Genomic DNA, 18,894 nt, shown 5'->3' with positions numbered 1-18,894 from the left:
TTCAGTACATGGAGAGGCATAGGATTCTCCAGATCCTCTCATACTGCCATGGCCTGTGCTAGGTAATAGAAACAAAGAGAAAATACACCATGGTCTATGCCTTCCAGGAGCTTCCATTCACCGGGATTCAGTGCCACTTTCACTCTCCAAACATATCTCGAGCACCATGTCTCACACGTCATTGGCACTTCATAAATGTGTATTTATTGAGTTCAGTTGAATTGAAATTCCTAAGGGGTCTGAACTCTGCTTGGTAGGCAGCTCTCAGAGGGAGGGTTCTGAGGTGAGGCACAACAGGACCAAATCCCTGCTTCCTAGAGACAAGTGTGGAGAGCCAGGAGGATGACCTCAAGACAACGGCAGTGGTCAGGCAATAGTGAGAACCTTTGTTCGGGTGGTGGTTCTTAGAAATAGGGCATAAGCCAGAAGCTCTTGTGGGTGCAAAACAAGATGTCAGTTCTCCTCCCCACCCTCTTCTCCATCTCCAAAGAAAGGAAGCTCTTCAATACAATCTCCAATTTTCCTACAGATTAAAAATTCAAATGCAGTCGCCATGAATCAATACTGGAGTTCTCAAGCAGAGAATGATTTATCTGTTAAGTCTTTTGTCTGATCTTAAAGCATCATTTTCCATTCTTACTGCTTTCTTTAATCTAATAAAAGAGCTGTTACTCTCAGTTCAGACTTTTAAACAGCCCCAGAGAACTGTCGAGTGGAAGGAGATGAAAGTCACTTCTTAAATGGTGGTGTAGGCATGATGATTAGTATTCTTCATACCATAAAAAACAATTATATTCTTGCCGTGGTTATCATCCTAATAGTAATGAAATTTTAAAAAATGAGAAACTAAAATCAGCATTAGGAGATTGTCTCAGTAAGAGTTTCATCTGCTGAATTACCACTGTCCTCTGAAAACTCTTGACTTCTCACACTTTTTTAACATATGTACATGTGTATATAGAAGTAGAGATTTTAACATGTCCTTTCAGTTGATAGTGTTTCTGTCCATCACGTTTCTGAGAAGTGGTTTCAGGACAGCCTAAAGAACACCCCATTTCTTAACAGAAACTCCTGGCACTTCAGAAGTCCCAGACTTAAGGAAATTGTAATTTGATCTGTCTTACTTCAACCTCTCCTGTGTTTTGTGTATTTGTGAATGTGATACCTGCCTTTGGTGTAGATTGACCCTGATGATGCAGACATGGCTGGGAAACAAGCTTGGGACCATTTGGTAACATGCGATTTTCCCCTCTGCTTGTAGCTACGTAGTCAACATCGGACTGATAGACAAGCTTTGTGGCTGCTTCCTTTCCATACAAGGCCCAGTTGATGAGAACCCAAAAGTTGCCTTGTTTCTGCAGAATGCTACGGCTGTCTTACATGGGATGTGCAAGTTGTGTTTCGCTGTCAACAGCAAGTAAGTGCCTTTAGTGATGACCAGGGACTAGTGGTTTAAAATGCATGCCTTTAGGAACCCAATTTTTATCATATATAAAGTGTGTCGCAAATTACACACACACACACACACACACACACACAGACACAATTCCACTTAGCTCATTTGTTAAAATTCTTTGTGTTGTATTTCATTAGTACTTTTTTTTTGTCTTTTGTTTATCTCTCATTTTACACTGGCAGAAATTGTGAAATTTGCAGTCCTGCCACCAGCACTGGCTCCTTCTGTGTGTGCTAATTCCTTATACTCACTACTTCTGTAATAGGGGTATTTCCTAGGAATGTTCTTATCACAGCTACCCATCTGATCCTCTTTCATACTTACCCTTTCCCTGTCCCTACTTGGCATTCCAGTCTAAGACTCATCTCACTTTTGTTGTTGAGTCTGGCCACATGTCCTGCCCATAGCTGTTTTTTCTCATTGGTGCAGTCGAATGCTAACATACTAGAACTAAAAGCTGACCCTATCATGAGCTCAACAAATTCCAGGTACCAGGTCACCATGGTGCCTAGCATTTTCTAAAATAATTATTTTCTACTAAAATGTGATGCTAGGGTTCAAGTTTTGATATAAAAATGAATGAATTGTGATTCTTAATAGACATATAAAGTACTTGGTCGTCCTCAGTCTTTTCCAAGAGAAGTTGTTACTTTTGGTGATGATGATAGCTGTTGTTATTGGGCTCTTTCAAAAATCCCATGAAGGCTCTGTTATTATTTGCATTTTACAGATAAGGACACTTAGACTTGGAGAGAGTAAATGGCTTACTTATGTCATAGAACTAGTAAGTGTCAGACTATGATTCCTCCAGGGCTGGTTTCTTCTTTGCCATCTTCACAGAAATGGCTAATCCAAAGTTATTGAGACTGTATTTGGAGTAGCCAACCCTTTGCCCTCTCCCTTGTCATTCTTGACCGCTAATGGGCTGTTCAGGAGCCAGATTTAGTCTTCTTTTTTGTCTTTGGAGGAGGGAAGGAAGCACTGTAGATAAAGACAGCCCCTGCCCTCAAGGAGTTTGCCACACCAAGAGGACTTGGAGGGGTTTTCAGGAAAAGTCCCAACTGGAGGGGCATGTTTTTGAAGTCTGGGTAGGAGAGGGACACAGACACTAGGAAAAATCCCCCCTTGTGAGAAGGGGGTGGACCTTGCAGAGGCATGCTCCAGGGCCAGGGAGGCCCCAAGCACAAGGTGGGAAGCTCCAAAATTAAATAGCATGTGAAGTGGGACATCAGCAACAGGGCTGAGAGGGGAATGTATGTAACCGAATGTATATACAAAAATGCTTTCAGAAAACTCATTCCCTGTATGAGGCATTTCAGGAAAGGCAGAAAATGAACTCTAGCTGGCCCCTTGTGGAAAATCCTACACTACAGAGTATCAGAGTAGCCAACTGAAGTGAAGCCTCATTTTACACGTGAAGAAACTGAGGCCCAGAGAAGGAAAGGGAAGCACTTCCCCAGGGGCGCATAGTCCATGTTCTCTTCTTGAAATGTGAAAAATGCATCTGTACAATGTGAACCGTAATACCTCTGGTGCTTACCTCATGGGCTCGTTGCTAGGAACAAATGAGATAATCTGTGTAAAGTGCTTTACAGACTCTAAACACTAAGTAAATAAAGGTCAGCAATTGTTATATGTCCAAAGGGAATGTCATATTCAACTATGATTGAATTACATTTTGGATAGAATATTCTTAGTTCCTTTGGCATAGGTAAATCATTCCATGTACAAACTCCTGATGTACTTAAAGGGATTTAGATCAGGGAAATTTCTTTCTAGAGTAGATCCTACTTCCCAGTGTGTCTGAACATACTAAAAGTCTTAGCCAGTACCCTTCTGACATGCAGGAGCAAATGTCAGAACTTCCTGCTGTGACATACCGTCTGAGCCCTGGGCCCATGCCAGGGGCTTTGTGGTTTGGGAAAATACATAGGCCCCTAGAACAGCTGAATTATAAAGCAGAGATGCTGATGGCATGCAGCACGGTTAGGCCTCCCCTGACATTAAGTAAAAGCACCCAGGTCACACTTGCTTATACGTGGTTGTTGCCCAGGTCTGGGATCTTACATTTCATTTCGTCCCACCACAAAGAAGTCATTGACATCATACTCTGATAGGCTGGGAGCGAGGGCCCTGTCTCCAACACCTCATGGAGCTCTTCCAGCCACTAGGAGAGAGTGCCCTGGGCTTTAAAGCTCTTTCCTCACAGCAATGTGAGGAGCTAGGCATGTAAGCATTATTATCCCCATTTTACAAAATAACTTGGTGAACAAATGCATATTCCCTGAGCATCCTTCAGAACCCAGGCACTGGTCTTTGGGAGTGATAGGTTTCCTCTTGCTGGGAGAGACTCCAGTCTTGTAAATGGAGAACAGCTTCTGCTTCTCCTCAGGTGGGGGGGCAGCACCTCCCTTCCTTGGGCCAAGCTTGGGGGAGCAATAGAGCTTTCAATAATGAATGGCTTCCTCCCCCTGGTGATTCCTAGGTCACTTTTTCTAAGGTTTTTCTAAGCAAACTGTCAGGTCATCTGCCTCCTTACTCTGCACATTGTCTCCATTGCTTTGTCTTATCACTGCAACCAGCATTTGTGTGATTGTGCCAATTAATAATGGAGACAGTAGAAATGCATGCTCTACCCTAGGTCTTTTTGGGAAAGCTTCCAAGGCTTCACTGTTACAAATGCTGTGAGCTCTTAGTTTTTCTGCATCTATTTATATAATCATTCGATTTTTATTACTAACATAATTATGCTATTATTTTCCTAATGTTGGCCCATGTTTTCATTTCTGATATAAATCCAACTTGATCATAATGCAAATTTGGCACCATATTGCTATTGCTTCTTTGGTAATATTTTATCTAATATTTTTATATTACTATACAGTAGTAATTTGAATATTCAAGTATATACATTAGTGTTATTGATCCAAAATATTTTTTTATCCTTCCTTGACTTGTGGATCAGGACCATGTTTATTACATAGATGTAGTTTGATGAGGTGCCTTCTTCCTGGTTTTGAGACTCCTATATACAACATTGGGATTATTTCTTCTTTAAATGTTTTATAAATTTCATTTGCAAACCTCCCTGCACCCAGTGAGGTTTCCTTTTTCTTTTTTGATTTCATGTTTGTCTTATTCAGTTTTTCCTTCTGAATTTGGGGATTCCTCACTGTTTTATTTTATCTTGGTAATGTGATATTCTCCTTTTTAAAAATCAAATTATTTAACAGTTTGTGGATTTTATTAGTCTTTTAAAAAAAACTTACTTTGATTTATCAACTTTTGTTGGTCTTTATTTATAATGTCTCTTTCCCAGTCTTCAGTTGATCAGAATTTTCAACATCTCTTATCAGAAAATAATTAATTGAAGCAGGAGAAATGGTCCAGGTGATTTCCTAATTTAATTTACCAAGAAAACTCCAACTTGACAGCAGTGTAAGCTGCTTATCTGAGAGAGTAGATGAGAGCTTTCAATGTAAACTCATACCACCCACTGTTATGAACTCTTAATAGATTCTCCACTTCCTTTCTTTTCTTCCTGTCTGATCTTTAAATTTCCAAGCACGAGTTTGCCTTTTGCATCCAAAGACTGAATAGTATTATGGATAACCCCATATATATAGATCTGTTTCTAGTTTCTTCTTGGAAATGATTATTTCATTGGTGTATGCTGCTTTGACTATTTGAACACTTTGTTACATATAATAATTAAAAATAAAGTATTTGCCAAAGAAGGTTGGCAGTTTTATTTTCTTCTATATTATAGTAATTAAGATAATGCCTATTTTGGCAATAAAATAAATCAGGCAGGAGTAAAATTTGCTTGAGTACTCCATGTCCTACAAGTACTTCCTGTGGCTGCCAGAAAGAGAACAAAAAACTTTCAGCAAGAGAACTGCCTAAGAATTACTAAATATCACTGCAGCCTCAGAGAATGGGAAGGTAATTAAGTGGAATAATTGACAGCACGCGACATTAGTAAATACTCTGCATTGTGGTGGCTCTGGCTTTTATAGAGTGGATTTTAGAAGTGCTGCCACTGGTACAAGGCTTTTTATCATTGTCCCTTTAATCTCCTTATTTTTACTTAGCTTTTCTAAAAGACCTATTTTGGATAGATGAATTAAAATGATTAATCTCCACCCACACAGTGAAAAAAGTACTTTGCTTTTTAATAAGTTAATTGAGAATTTTTTGCATTGAGTTTTTTTTCTCAAACAGAAGGTTCACATTTCTTTAAGTAAAATTGAAATTAACTTCCTCTAACAAAAGAATGGATTTTTATATTAGGATTTTTTTATATCTAAAATTGACCATGGGAACCATTCTCAGACATATGATAATGCTTCAACATATACATATATGTATAATATATATGTGTATATTCTCTTCCAGCAAAGTAATTTTTATTGGGTAGAGGCCCTCAAAAAAAAATGTCAATAGTGAGAAGAAAAGAAAAGCCAAAATTATATCTTGTTTCTTTCCAAGATCTGTAAGATGTAATAATGTATAATCATAACATATGGTTAAACATAGACTTGCCTAGCCTGTCAGAGGATTACAACTACCAAAAATAAATCATCATCATCTTAGCACTTTAGCTTTGAGTTCCTTTGGTCATTCATAGGAAGGACATCTTCCCGGGATGGGGCAGCATTAGACACCTCCTCCTTAGGAAGGCTCTCTGGCTTCCCTGTTAGTGGATTTTGATGCATCATGGCTTCCCAGCTTTCTCTTTAATAGGTTTTGCATCTTTAAGGTCCCTTCTTAACTCCCGTGTGTATACACATACATACACATATTAAAAAGATTAATTATTTAGCAACAGTGAATCTTTTTTTTAAAAATTCTATTTTTCTCATGCTTTACTTTTATTACTTGTCCATACTTTCATATTGGAACCAGTATGAAGAAATGTCTATATTGCCATAAGAATGTTTTACCACTATCATGACTAGTCAATCTTGAGATTGCAAAACTTGCAATAATTCAGTTCATCACTCAGTGACAGCCTGCTATGTGCAGGACATTGTGCTGAAACTTTCTGGGAGAGAGAATAGGAAGGAGGAGAGGTCTTCCGGCAGCCCTGGCCTGAGAGGGAGCACAATCTAGTTCATACTGATGGCAAAAAATATTCTGGGACAGCTGATCTTACTGATTCAGACCAGCTGATAAGAATAGTAACTCTGACTCCCATTGAGGCCATCCTCAAGTCAGAAAGACTCAGGTTGGGATCCTGTCTCCAGCACACACTGGCTGTTGGATGTGAACCACATCCCTTTAGCCTGAAGCCAGAGTTTTCTCCACTAGATCATGCTCCCAGTCAGACAAGATCCTTCTGTGATGAATGGACAGGCAAGATCTATAACTAGCATGGGCTTCTAAAGTAATTTGATGGTACTTGAAAATTGTTTATGTTCTTAAATATTTTCAATTTTTCTCCCTGGAATCTTGTTCATACATGTTTCCCATGGGCCCTTCATGTGGCCTGCTCCACAAGTCCAGCCCAGCATGGGGGCCCATATTCACGGGAGGCCTCCAAGCCTTGAAGCAAGCCCACCTAGGAAGAGCCATGTGCTCTGCCGACCTTCCCAGCCCTGTTATACAGTTAATCTGCATTATCCTCACATCTGAACTCCTCCCTGACTTGACCTTTTTCAAAAAGGTTGCCAGAGGTAAATTTTATTTCAGCCTCGGTCTTAATTATATCACAAATTCCACTTCAGTGGAGTCCAACTTAATGAGGTTTTGCTTTATACTTGGGTACAGTTCTAAAAGCTTTCCAGTTCTTTTTGGTGAGTTTCACTTATAAAACAGCCCATAGCCCTTCTCTCTGTTTTGCCAGTTCCACTTCCTAACCATGTAGAAGATGCCATCTACAAGAGCCTCACGCTTAACTCTGCCGTCTGGCTTCCAGCCTCCTTCTCTCACTGAGACTGCTCTCTCCAAAGTCACTAACAACCCCTTCATTGCCAATCTTCATTCCTCTTGACCTCTCTTCGCCCTTGGACATTGTTGATCACTCTCTCCTTGATACTCTCTCCTCTTGAGGGTTTTGGGGACATCATTTGCTCCTGATTCTCCTCCTGCCTGTCTGACTGCTCCTTTTCAGTCTCCTTTGCTGGATCTTTGTCCAGGTCACACCTACTACCTGTGGGTTTCCTCCCTCCCTCCCTCTTCTCCCTCTGTCCACATGGGGTATCTCCTGTGCCTAGCACAGTGCCTGGCACATCTGTAGGTGCTTGGCCTAAAAGAATGCAAATTCTGATCACTGAAACCTCACAAGATATCTAGGGGTTTACCTGCTAGATTTCTTTCTCAAAGATCAAGCCTTAAACCCAGATCACTCTGGCTCTCATTGATTGGCCAACAGTGGGTCCCAGCCCAAGCCTCACTGGATCATGGTTTGGGCCCTGAGGGCTCAGAGCAAATGTAGATAGCAGGCTCTTGTTTTGACCAGAAACCCTGAGGATCTTCCCCTCCCAGATATTTTTTTTTAAAGAGGCCATTTTTCGCCTCCTTTCTTACTAAACCTTAATCGCTGAATAGGCCCTGCCTAAATCAAACTTAAAAAGGCCTAGATCTCCCACTGCATCCTGGACCATCTCCAGTCATCTTGATCTATATCTGTCACTGGACTGAGAGGAGAAAGTGAAGCTGGTGATTTTGCCTAAATCCAATTCACTTACAAATCTTGGCATCAACTTCCTGAAGTGCAAGTTCTGAAAGAGAACAAAGGACTAACCACAGCTACAGTGGGTGTCCCTCAAGGCTCAGCTGCCTCCTATCTTTTCCTTCTTTACTACTTCACTTGGTGATCTCCTCAGCTCCCAGGGATTTAATTACCGTCTTTATACTGATGATTCTCAATTCTGCCTTTCCTGCCCCAGTCTCTTTGCTGACCTCCAGTCTCATGTCTCCAACTGCCTTTCAGACATCTCAAACTGGACATTCAGTAGACATCTTCAACTCACTATGTTCCAAACAGAATTCATTGTCTTCTCTCCAAATCCACCCCCTCCTTCTTCCTTTGCTGTTACTGTAGAAACACCATCTTCTCACAACACAGGTGTTGTCTTTAACTCTTTATCCCCAAACACTGCCCCCACATCCAATCTGCTTCCAGAGCCTGTTCAGTTTACCTGCATAACATTTCTCTCAGACTCCCCTTCTATCCTCTGACACTGCCATCTCCCTAATGCTGGCCCTTATCACCTCTTACCTGGTGTCTGACCCCCTGCCACAGGTATGTCCTCTGCACAGCTGCCAGATTGATCTTCCTGTAGCATAGGTCTGACCAAAGCACCCCTCTACTCAGTAAAATCCACTGGTTCAAATATAAAATCCTCTGTTTGGCATTCAAAGACCCCCTGTCTTGTGTTCTGTGATCCATTGACCTCTTTGCTGTTGCTCAAACCTCATCTCCTGACTCTAGGCATTTTCACTGACTATTCCCTATGCATGGAGTCATCTCCCTCCTCATCTCTACCCCCTAGTTTACCTAGTTTCCTTCAAATCCCAGCTAACACCCCGCTTTTTCTGGTCTCCTTTTATCTTAGTGCCTTTCCTCAGTTGATTATTTGCAGATGTACATAGTTGTATTTGCTTGTGGTCTCCCTCATTGAACTGTTAGTTCCCTAAGAGTCAGGATTTTCTTTTGCTTTTCTTTGTATTATCAGCAGCCAACACCCCATGTCTGGCATATAATAAATACTCATTGACTGACTGGTTACAAGGTAATTTGAAAAAGAAGAGAGTAGGGTGAGGAACTCTGGAATGTTCCAGGCCCCCAGAGGAAGCAGCACCTGAGCTAAGCCTTGAAGGAAGATCCATATTCTGAAGGTGGCAATAAAGAGGGGCTCCATTCTAGTTCTGTAAGAGCTTATGCAAGGGCATAGAGGCAGGAGATGGGGTGTGGAGTCAAGAGGTGAATGAGACATCCAGTGTGGATGGAATCCAGAGTCAGATTGTAAGGGCAGAAAGGCCCTTATAGGACTCTCTTACCTTCGAGGTGTCAAGGGAGCCACTGAAGGATCCAGGGGGCTTGGGGTGAAGAGCAGCACCGGGACTCAAATTGTGCCTTTAGCAGTTGTGGGAAGGATGGGCCAGAGAGAGAAGGGAGTAGAGTCAGGAGACCAATTTCAAGGCTATTCCAGTCATCTAGGTAAGAGGTGGTAGGTGCCTGAGCTAGGATGAGGGAGGTCATTAAGGAGAAGGGGGAGATTGCAAGATAGGCTGGGGAGGGAGAATTGATGAGACTTGGGCAGTCATTGATATCGATATAGGTAGATGAGGGATGAAGAAGATGATGTTTATTGTAAAGTTTGAGTTTAACATGTCAAAAATTTATCCAATTGGAGATGTTCATCAAGCAGGTTTTGAAAGGGGTGGGGGGGAGTAGCGCTCTGCAGGGAAGGGATAAGGAACAAAGCACGGAGAATTCTAAGGAGACAGGGTCATAGCTTTAGAACTAGAATGGAACTTGGATGTTTATCCAGTTTGACCACCTCACTTTGTATGGACAATGATCCAGCCAGAGAAATGAGCAGTTTACAGTCAGATAGGCTTAAGAGGAACCTGAAGAGAGCAGTGTCACAGAATTATGGGAAAGAGAGAGCATTCAGCAGGAAAGGCTGGTCAACGACAGAAAGCTGCAGTGGCTGAGGAAGACAGGAAGTGATGGGATTGAGCTGTTAAGCAGTTGGTGGTGGTCTTGGAGACAGCACCTTCAGTAGAGTGGTGAAGCCACAAACCAGATATGAGATTGAGTGGGCCGTGATGAAGTGAAGGGATGTAGCAAATGTAGACAACTCGTTAGGACTATGGCGGTGGGAGAAAGAAGAGACGTTAGACGGTAGTTTAAGAGGGTGGCAAGGTTATGGGGACATTATTCAGTACAGGGTAAAAGGGGAGGGAGGGAAAATAAGTGCTAGAACAGGATGACCTGGGCTAGCACCAAGAGCACAAGGAGACTGGCAAAGAGAAAGGCTCTCGGATTATCCTTCAGACAGTGCAGAGGAGGAAAGGGGAATGAGGATGGAATAAGGGAGTGTGTTACCAACAGCTCCTGGTTTTCTCAGTAAAATAGGAGATAGAGTCATCTGTTAGGAAAGAAGGGGATAGAATGGGAATGTCATTCAAAGCTTAAGAGAGCAGATTTGAAACAGCTGCTTCTGGGAGCATCCTAGAGTGTCAGTCAGGGAAGAATGAAAGGATTGCTCTGCACCAGTGATAACCTCATTGGAATTATATAGCATGATCAATCTGGTGTCCTGATTTTTCTAGCAAGGCTCAACAGGGAAGGAACAAAGAGAGGAGAAGAAAGAAGGTTGAAGTGATCCGGAGTTAATGGCTGTCAGGGCATTGGCACTGGTAGGATAAGGAGTGCAGGGTATCCAAAGTTAGACAACACTGACAATCAATTAGCAAGTATTTATTAAATACCTGCTATCTGCCAGGCACTGTGCTAGGCACTGGGGATACAAATGCGATCAGTGAAACAGTCCCTATGGGAAAAAGAGTTTGTAGCTTAATGGGTCTTGGGGCAGGAAGTAGGGGTGGGAGTGGGGCAGAGACAAGAAGTACACATGTAAATCTATAGAGCAGAAATGCAAAATAACTAAATGCTCTATATTCCAAGTATTTAAACACAAGTTAGTGTGGGAGGTGGACACTGGTAGCAAGGAGATCAGGAAAGGCTTCATGCAGAAAAGTTGCTTCCATCTTCTCAGAAGAGAAAGACTCCTTGAGATGGAGGGAGGAAGGGGAGTGCATTTCAGGCATGGGGGGCAGGCAGCATAGAAGCATGAGATCAGGAGGTGGCCTGTCTTATGTGAGGGGCACAGAGGAATGACCGCCTTCCCTGCCCAAGTAGAAGTACCTCCCTTTGGTAGCAGTGCCCACCACCCTAATGGGACCCCTGGTAATGATAGGGTTCTGAGGAGATACATCTATCATTTCCACATATTAAAATGTCAGCTGTTTAATTCCTTAGGTATTATTACCTCCTGAGTAGGTTTGGAGTTTTCTCTTGACTCCTCTGTGTGCATTTCAGACTTTCTATACAGTCCTGGTCTTTTCATTGTGGCATGTTAAAGTTCTCTAGAATATTTTTTTCCCATAGGATTATAACCACTTTTGCTAGGGGAGTTATTCTTGGTTGCAAACCGATATCCTTTGTTTTCTGGAATGCTGTTTTCCAAGCTTTTCTTTCTGACTACTTAAAAGTATTTTTTCTTTGACCTGGAAGCTCTGAATTTTGGCCATGTTCCTGTGAATTTTAATTTTGGTAATTTTTAGGAGGTAACTAGTGGATTCTTATTTCCACAATACCTTCTGGTACTAAAGATCAATGCAGTTTTCTTTTATGATTTTTTTTGAAATATGATGTCTCAACTCTTTGGTGGTTGTGACCTTCAGATAATTCAGTGATTCTTAAATTATCTCTCACTGATCTGTTTTCTAGATTAGTTGTTTTTGCTTTGAGAAACCTACAAGTTCCTGACTGGGATTTCAGTCTGAGCTGCACACCCGTGGACTTGTTGGAGTCCTGGAAGATTCCTGCTGGACCCAGCCATTCTCAGCTAGCTGGGAAACTTTGCTCGTTCAGCGACAGAACTCTAGGCTTCCCTTTAATTTGAGGTTCCTGCTCTGGTTTTTCCATTGCAGGCTTCAGACTAGCTTCAAGACTAGAACTAAGACTCTGCCCTTTTCCTGGGGTCAGAGCCACACTTGCTTCTGAACTTGCTCCTAGCTCAGTACAGAATCTAGGGCAGGGATGGGGAACTTGTGGCCCCTTAATAAAAGGATTTGTTCTGTAAAACTTTTTGTTTGACTCAGTCTAAAGGCTGACTACTTGTAACCTCTAGGCAGCAGGTTCCCTACCCCTGGCCTAGAGCCTGCTTCTTCTCCTAACCATGGAATGCTCCCCTAGGCACAGGTTCCCTCCTTAGCCAACCATCTATACCTACTGGTCCCAGGGAATTCCCTATCAAGCTTCCCTGGTGATTCTGCATCTAATAGAAGCTGCTCTTGTGGATACTCAGCTCACAGCTGTCTTTCCATCTTTCCACTGCTTCCACTGCTCTTGATTTCCCCACAGAACCCCTAGAAAATCCTTCATGATGACCTGACCTATTTGGGAAATGATGATAATTAGAGAATTCAAACAGACTTTTAGAATTCACTTTAATGGATTTAACTTACCATAAACTCAACATGAATTTACCATCCTTAAGTCCTCCTTCAGTGTGTCATCCTGGTTTGGAACAAATGCTTGAGTTCTCTTAAAGCTGAGTTCTAGCAAGCCCAGTTCAGCAGGGAAGGCTCCAGCTGAACCAGCCCTTACATCTGCCCTGCTTTGGCCCCCTTTCCTTACTGTGAACAGCCTTCTCTGGAGCGGACTTCCAGAGAGTCACCTAACCCACCATGTATCGCCAACCTGAAGCAACTTGAATTTGTCCACCCCAAATATCATTTATCATTCCTGTGTCTCCCCTCTCTGGTGACCGCCTCCTTCTCTGTATTGTTTCTCCCCATTAAATGTAAGCTCCTTGAGAGTATCAGCCCTTTTTTTGTATCTCTCTGTCCTCAGGACCTAACATAGCACCTGGCCCCATAGTGTGTGCTTCATAGATTAATTAGGTTATAGGCCATTAGCAGCCGACTAAGGCTCTTCTCCAAAGACCAATCAAGCTGAGCTCAGATAAAGATGATTTGGAGTCACAGGTACAGATAAGAGTTCTGCCCTGGGGGAAGCCACTTTACTGTTCCAAGCCTCCGTTTCCTTATCTATAAAATGAGGCAGTTGGACCAGAGCAATGCTGTCTTCCAACTCTGTGAGTTTCTGTGCCAGAAGAATCAAGAAAGTCAGCAGCAGAAGCTATACCCTGATCATTGATATTGCAGCCCATTTTCAGAAACAGCCAGCTCTCCTGCTGCTCAGGCCAGGCCAGAGGAGACTAAATGCTTGCAGTCCAACTATCTAGTAGTCCTTGCCCAGAGAAACTGTTTTCCATTTCCATGGAAATCAGTAGGTGACTTTTGGTCTTGGTAGGAAATTATAGTTTTCCAAATTGAATCTGGCTGTTAATAAACATAACAGCATATACCACTAGGATCTCCCTTATTGAAGACCAAACAAAAACACTTTGAAATCATCTTAAATTGAAAAGATTTTATGTTTTACTAGATCGAATGGCATGACCCAGAGCAACATCTACATAAGTTTAATCTTTGATTTTTCCATGTCTCCTATACATTTTTTTAATACAGAAAACTATATCCCATGACTGATATAAATACAGCCTTTTACATTTTTATTATAAACATTTAGGCTTAAAGTGATTATAACTGACAGTTAAGCCCAACAGAAGCCAGGGGGCCTAGGCTACAAATTATCAGCATTACAAGACAAAATCAAAAGTAAACATTTCCCAAAGTTTCTTCAGGTTCACATGAGTTTTCTAGAAAATAAAGAATGAATGGATCCTTTTTTTTTTTCCCCTGGTTGGTTTTGTGGCAAAATAAATAGACTTTTTATGAAACAATAATGTATGCATTTTGAATCACCTCCACAGCTTCGTTTGTGTGTGTGTGTGTATAATAAATTTACTTTTTTCAAAGAGCTTATTTCAAGGCTTTAGAATAGATTGTTGTAAAAGATTTTAGTGTGCTTTCTCTTAGCCTCCCCAATCCATCATGATTGGGGATGGAGGGTTTTGTTTTTGGATATTTTTTAAAATTGTTTAAGAAATAAAATTATCAGATGAGGACTTTTCCTCCTTTTTCATTCCTTTATCCTTTTTCAAGCACTTAGAATGTGCCAGGCATTGGGAAGACAAAAATGAGATGGCACCTGCCCTCAAGGAGCTTATGTACCATTTGGAGGAAACAACATAAATACAGAGAAGTAAAACCCAAATATGTATAAAGTACATTGGTTATACAGAGTGTCCCAAAAGTCATAGTTGTAGATGAAAGTCAGAATCCCAGGATGCTTAAATGGCTTAACCCGGTTGCCATAACCAAAAAAAGTCCTTCTTTAGTGACCAGACTTCTGATTAGAAGCTTCTTTGAGCTAGATTGCTCTCCTAACAATAGTTAAACACCATTGTATACTGGCTGGGCACATACTCACAGGTCTTCAGCTTGATAGGACCTTCTAGAGCTTGCCTTCCCCTGACTCAGACTCTAAAGCCGATAGCCATCTCCATGCTATTATGGGTTAATAGAAACATTGTAAATGAAGGGTTCAGTTTCTTACAACTCAGAAAAGCAGTAAGACAAACTTCAGTCCTTGGATATTGGTGGGGGAGTGTGCTGGAAGGAATTTTAATCAACAAGACAATATTCCAGAATAATCATGTGAGGTACAAGCCCATTATTAATGGAAAGTTCTTATTTCTTAATTTTCTTGCAGTAAACCTTTTGCCGTCCTGCCTGATGCTCTGATAAGGACAGGGATGGGAACCCTGAGATATAATTCATTAAAAGGTTTTAAGAACCCACTGGAAGTTTGCTTTGTGGGAAGGGGCCGTTAGATAAGTCTTCTAAGTTGTAGTTGGTTATTAAAGGCAGTCAGTGTTAAACAAACACAGACCCCCTTTTGGAACCTGTACAATAAACTCAGACACATTAATCTCTACTCAAGTCTCCGCCAGGGGCCTGAGCCTCTAACTTCTGTGGCTATAATGGAAGATGCTGAGTGCCACTTGACAACAGCTAGCACAAGTGGGTGTAATGGGTCAGATGGTACCTATAAGTAAATAAATACAACTTTCCTCCTTTTGTTTCTGTTGAGTTACATCTGAAAAGCGGTTTGAAGGGTCTCTCCAAAATGGTTTTAGGTAACTTTATAGACAATAGGTAATTGGTATAACACTGTTCAGTTATCCCTAGGATTGGATAGAGGCACCAAATTAGATCTTTGAGGTCTCATGCTGTTTGGAATGCCTATTTGGAAGGCAGAGGCAGAAAGGACAAAGTCATTGGTAGTCAAGAGACTCCCTGAATTCTCCTTCCACCACCGACTAACTCTTGAGCAAGGCCCCCTCCCACTTAAGTGGGCCTTCCTCTCCAACCAGCATCAGAGATATTCTCCAGGACACATGATCACAAGTGAGGGCTAACAGACAGCTTGAGTTCTGTCTGCAAAATAGTAAAGGAAGTAAGGAAGCCCTCTACCTTGTTGGGTGAGACCTCTTAGAGAATTTACAGAAAAAATGCGGACGGAAACTGTTCAAGCTGAGACTGCTCTGAGTCTGCTCTGGTGGATCCTGAGTAGAGGACTTTCTTCATAAGATTCTTGTGAGGTCAAAATACAAGCTATGTATAGAGTGGTATTAAAAAGAACTAGAGGAGAAAGTCACCCAGTGTATCAAATAGGTAGATCCTTGAAGGAAGATTTATAGGAAGTAACCACAGGAATGGGAAGGTATTTAAAAAGATTTGCAATCCGTACTGTTAGAAAGAGTACCCACCCGTGAGATCCTGAGTCCATTGAAAGATCAAAATATTATTTTATGGGAGCTAACATCCTCAGAGGAGAAGAATGCCCCTCAGAGGAATGGAAGAACGTTCTCCCCTAAATGTTTCTTTGCTTTACAACTTAAAAAATTAACACATATTTGGCAGACACCATGGTTCCCATACCTACTAACAAAACTGACCTTCAAATCGCCTTGCAAACGACATGGTGCTGTGGAGTAGCACTGAACAAGAGGTCAAGAGGCCAAGGTGCCATCCCTGACTCTGCCTCTAATTTTTACTATGTGACTGGGCAATAGTAATGATAATCGTTGATATTTAGAAAATACTTTGCATACATTCTTTCATCCAATCCTCACCACCACGGTGTTGTGTAGATACTAGAATTCTTGTAATTTATCAGATGATCTACAGCACAGAGAAGTTAAGGAATTTGACCATCTTCACACACCTGATAGGGGTCAAGGGTGAGATCCAAATTCAGGTCTCCCCTGACTCTAGATCCAAAGTGGTATCCATTAAACCATGTCCCTGAGGAGATCAAGCTAATCTCTAGAGACCCTTCCAGCTAGGTAAATATATGAGTCTTTTAAGTGATACTCAAATGTATGGAATCAGAATGCTGGGAGGGATGCCAATAGCTTGTGTCAAATTTGTTGATATTGATGTTAACTCACCTCAGTGAGAGTCCTCCTAATTTTTTCTGAACAGAAATGTTTACTTTGTCTCCAAGTAGATACCAGAGAAGATACTGCATTTTATAGTATAGTTTGAAACTTCTAATTAAATGAGATAATCACAAACCTATGAAATATTGATAAACACCTGGGAAGCTTCAGTCCTATTTCATGGGATGCTCTGCTCAAAAGAATGCATCAGCTGTTGGGAAGCTTGCTGGTGACAGGCCCCTCTACAGTAGTTGGCCAGGCATTGGAGTGGTATGGAGAGCACATTGGACTGTCAGCTATGTTTCAGATCCTGCCTAATCTACCTACTCAGCTTTGGGGAAGCATTTGACCTCACAAACCCTCACTTTCGTCCTCTATAAAATAAGGTTGTTGAACTAAATGACTGCTAAAGTCCCTTCTGGTTCTAAATCATGTGTCTACGAAAACTATAATTAAATTATATTACTTCAATAATTCAAGGATCTGTAATTTCCTTGATGTGTGGGCACCATCTCTGCCAACATCAACCCCTCTGTGACTTTGTATATTGTCTGAGAGAGTTACTGGGGCCAAAAAATTAATCACCCCATGGCCAATCTGGTAACGAGATGCTCCACACTGAACTAGACAAATCCTCAGAGAAGAGATCTGAACTCCATCCCCAGGCCTATATTTGATACCTTTCCAGTTCAGTGGGTGGGACCTGCCAGATCTCTGACAACTCCAGTCACCTCCACAGGATTTTAGTTGGTAAAGTCAGGTCATATTAATAGTGTTTCATTCAGTTCAATAGAAATGTATTAAATGACTGGTATATGCAAGGCACTTTGCTGGAAGGTTACAAGACAAAACCAAACCAAACCGTCTGACTGCAGGCAGCTTGCACTGTAGTGGTGGGGAGGGAGAACACAGCATTCTTGCAGGTAAGTAAATACCAAGTAGTTACAAGAGGGTATGTGCTAACCACTGGGGGGATGAGGAGAGGCCTCCTGAAGCCATCATTTTTTTCTTGTTGTTCAGTCGTTTCAGTTGTATCTGACCCTTCATTGACCCCCACTTGAGGTTTTCTTGGCAAAGATACTGGATCCAGTGGATCTGTTTTGTCAGGCAATTAGAGGTCAAGTGACTTGCCCAGGGTCACACAGCTAAGAAGTGTCTTAGGCTGGATTTGAACTTGGGTTTTCCTGACTCCAGGCCCAGTGCTCCATTCACTGAGCCTCTAGCTGCCTCTTCAAAGCAATTATTAGTGACAGTAACATATACATCAGATTAAAATACTCATAGCAACCTCTTGCAGCTCAATCAAACAGAGAAGAGGAACCAAACTTGAAATCCATTTTCCATCCATGGCACAGAACAGTTTGTTTTGAAGAGTCTTTCAGAGTTGTACTTTGCACAGTTGTACTCTCTTTGTTTTTGTGTAGTGGTGCATGTACTACTCACTCCTTCTGGGATATGGCAGGGGTTTGACGGGAAGTTGGGGAGGAAGAGGTAGTGGTTGGTTTGGTTTTCACTAATTCAATCGATCTCTTCAAGACTAAATAATTAAAAACATAGCCATCCGTGGATAGCAACCCATAAGAAACAAAATTATAGCTGCCTTCTCTGACAGGATCCCTCACAGTCACACGGTGTCAGAAGACCAGGCAGGGTGTACTCACTACATATTTGTTGGTGGAGTTTTTGTGAGGTGGGTACAGTAGAATAGTTTATATGTTTCCATGGCCAAAAAAGGGTAGACTTCATATTAAATTTGCAGATTCTAAGCTGAAATGAGAAGGTAGGTTAAAACAAGAATCCCTGTCTTCTTAATGGAACCCTTTTTTTTTTGTTTCACACCGTAAATTACCCTGACCAGTAAGGCTCAGTTTGGTTTGATGAGCATCCTGAATATGTTTTCCAGGAACAGCCACACAAGATAGAGAGCTGTGGCCCGGAATCTTAGGGAGCCGAACACTACATGATTGATTCCTTCCTGCTTTGTAAAATAACTAACCCTTTTTTTTTTTATCTCTTCTTCATTCTGGTGTCATGAGTTTGAACTTTGAATTACCTCCGTATCTTGCCATTTGTTTCCCAGAAAAATGAGAAGCCAGGTGAAATCCATCTAATCAAAGTATAAAACAATATTTCACTCTGAAAATTTCGAGCTACCATGTTAAAAATATACAAAGCCATAACAGAGTAAAAGACTTCCTGACCAGCAGAAAAACCTTCATAGAAGAGAAAAAGCCCTACTATTTCTAAAAGTTTTTCATTTTTTGTACAAAAGTTGAAAAT

General features: G+C 41.5%; 1 protein-coding gene across 1 annotated transcript in view; it reads left to right on the top strand.

The window, feature by feature from the left end:
• Window positions 1-18,894, top strand: part of SCAPER (S-phase cyclin A associated protein in the ER) — a 405,066-nt gene that overhangs the window by 331,644 nt on the left and 54,528 nt on the right. The window contains exon 27 of the mRNA XM_069071423.1: window positions 1,262-1,417. Coding sequence (XP_068927524.1) covers window positions 1,262-1,417 — 156 coding nt within the window. The remainder of the gene's footprint in view (window positions 1-1,261; window positions 1,418-18,894) is intronic.

Source organism: Petaurus breviceps, unplaced genomic scaffold (genome assembly GCF_028583685.1).
Source record: "Petaurus breviceps papuanus isolate PSGF00001 unplaced genomic scaffold, PetGlider_PUasm1.0 90825, whole genome shotgun sequence".
Lineage (NCBI taxonomy): Eukaryota > Metazoa > Chordata > Mammalia > Diprotodontia > Petauridae > Petaurus > Petaurus breviceps.
The sequence above is the reverse complement of the archived record's forward strand: the minus strand, read 5'-3'. Positions and strand labels throughout refer to the sequence as shown.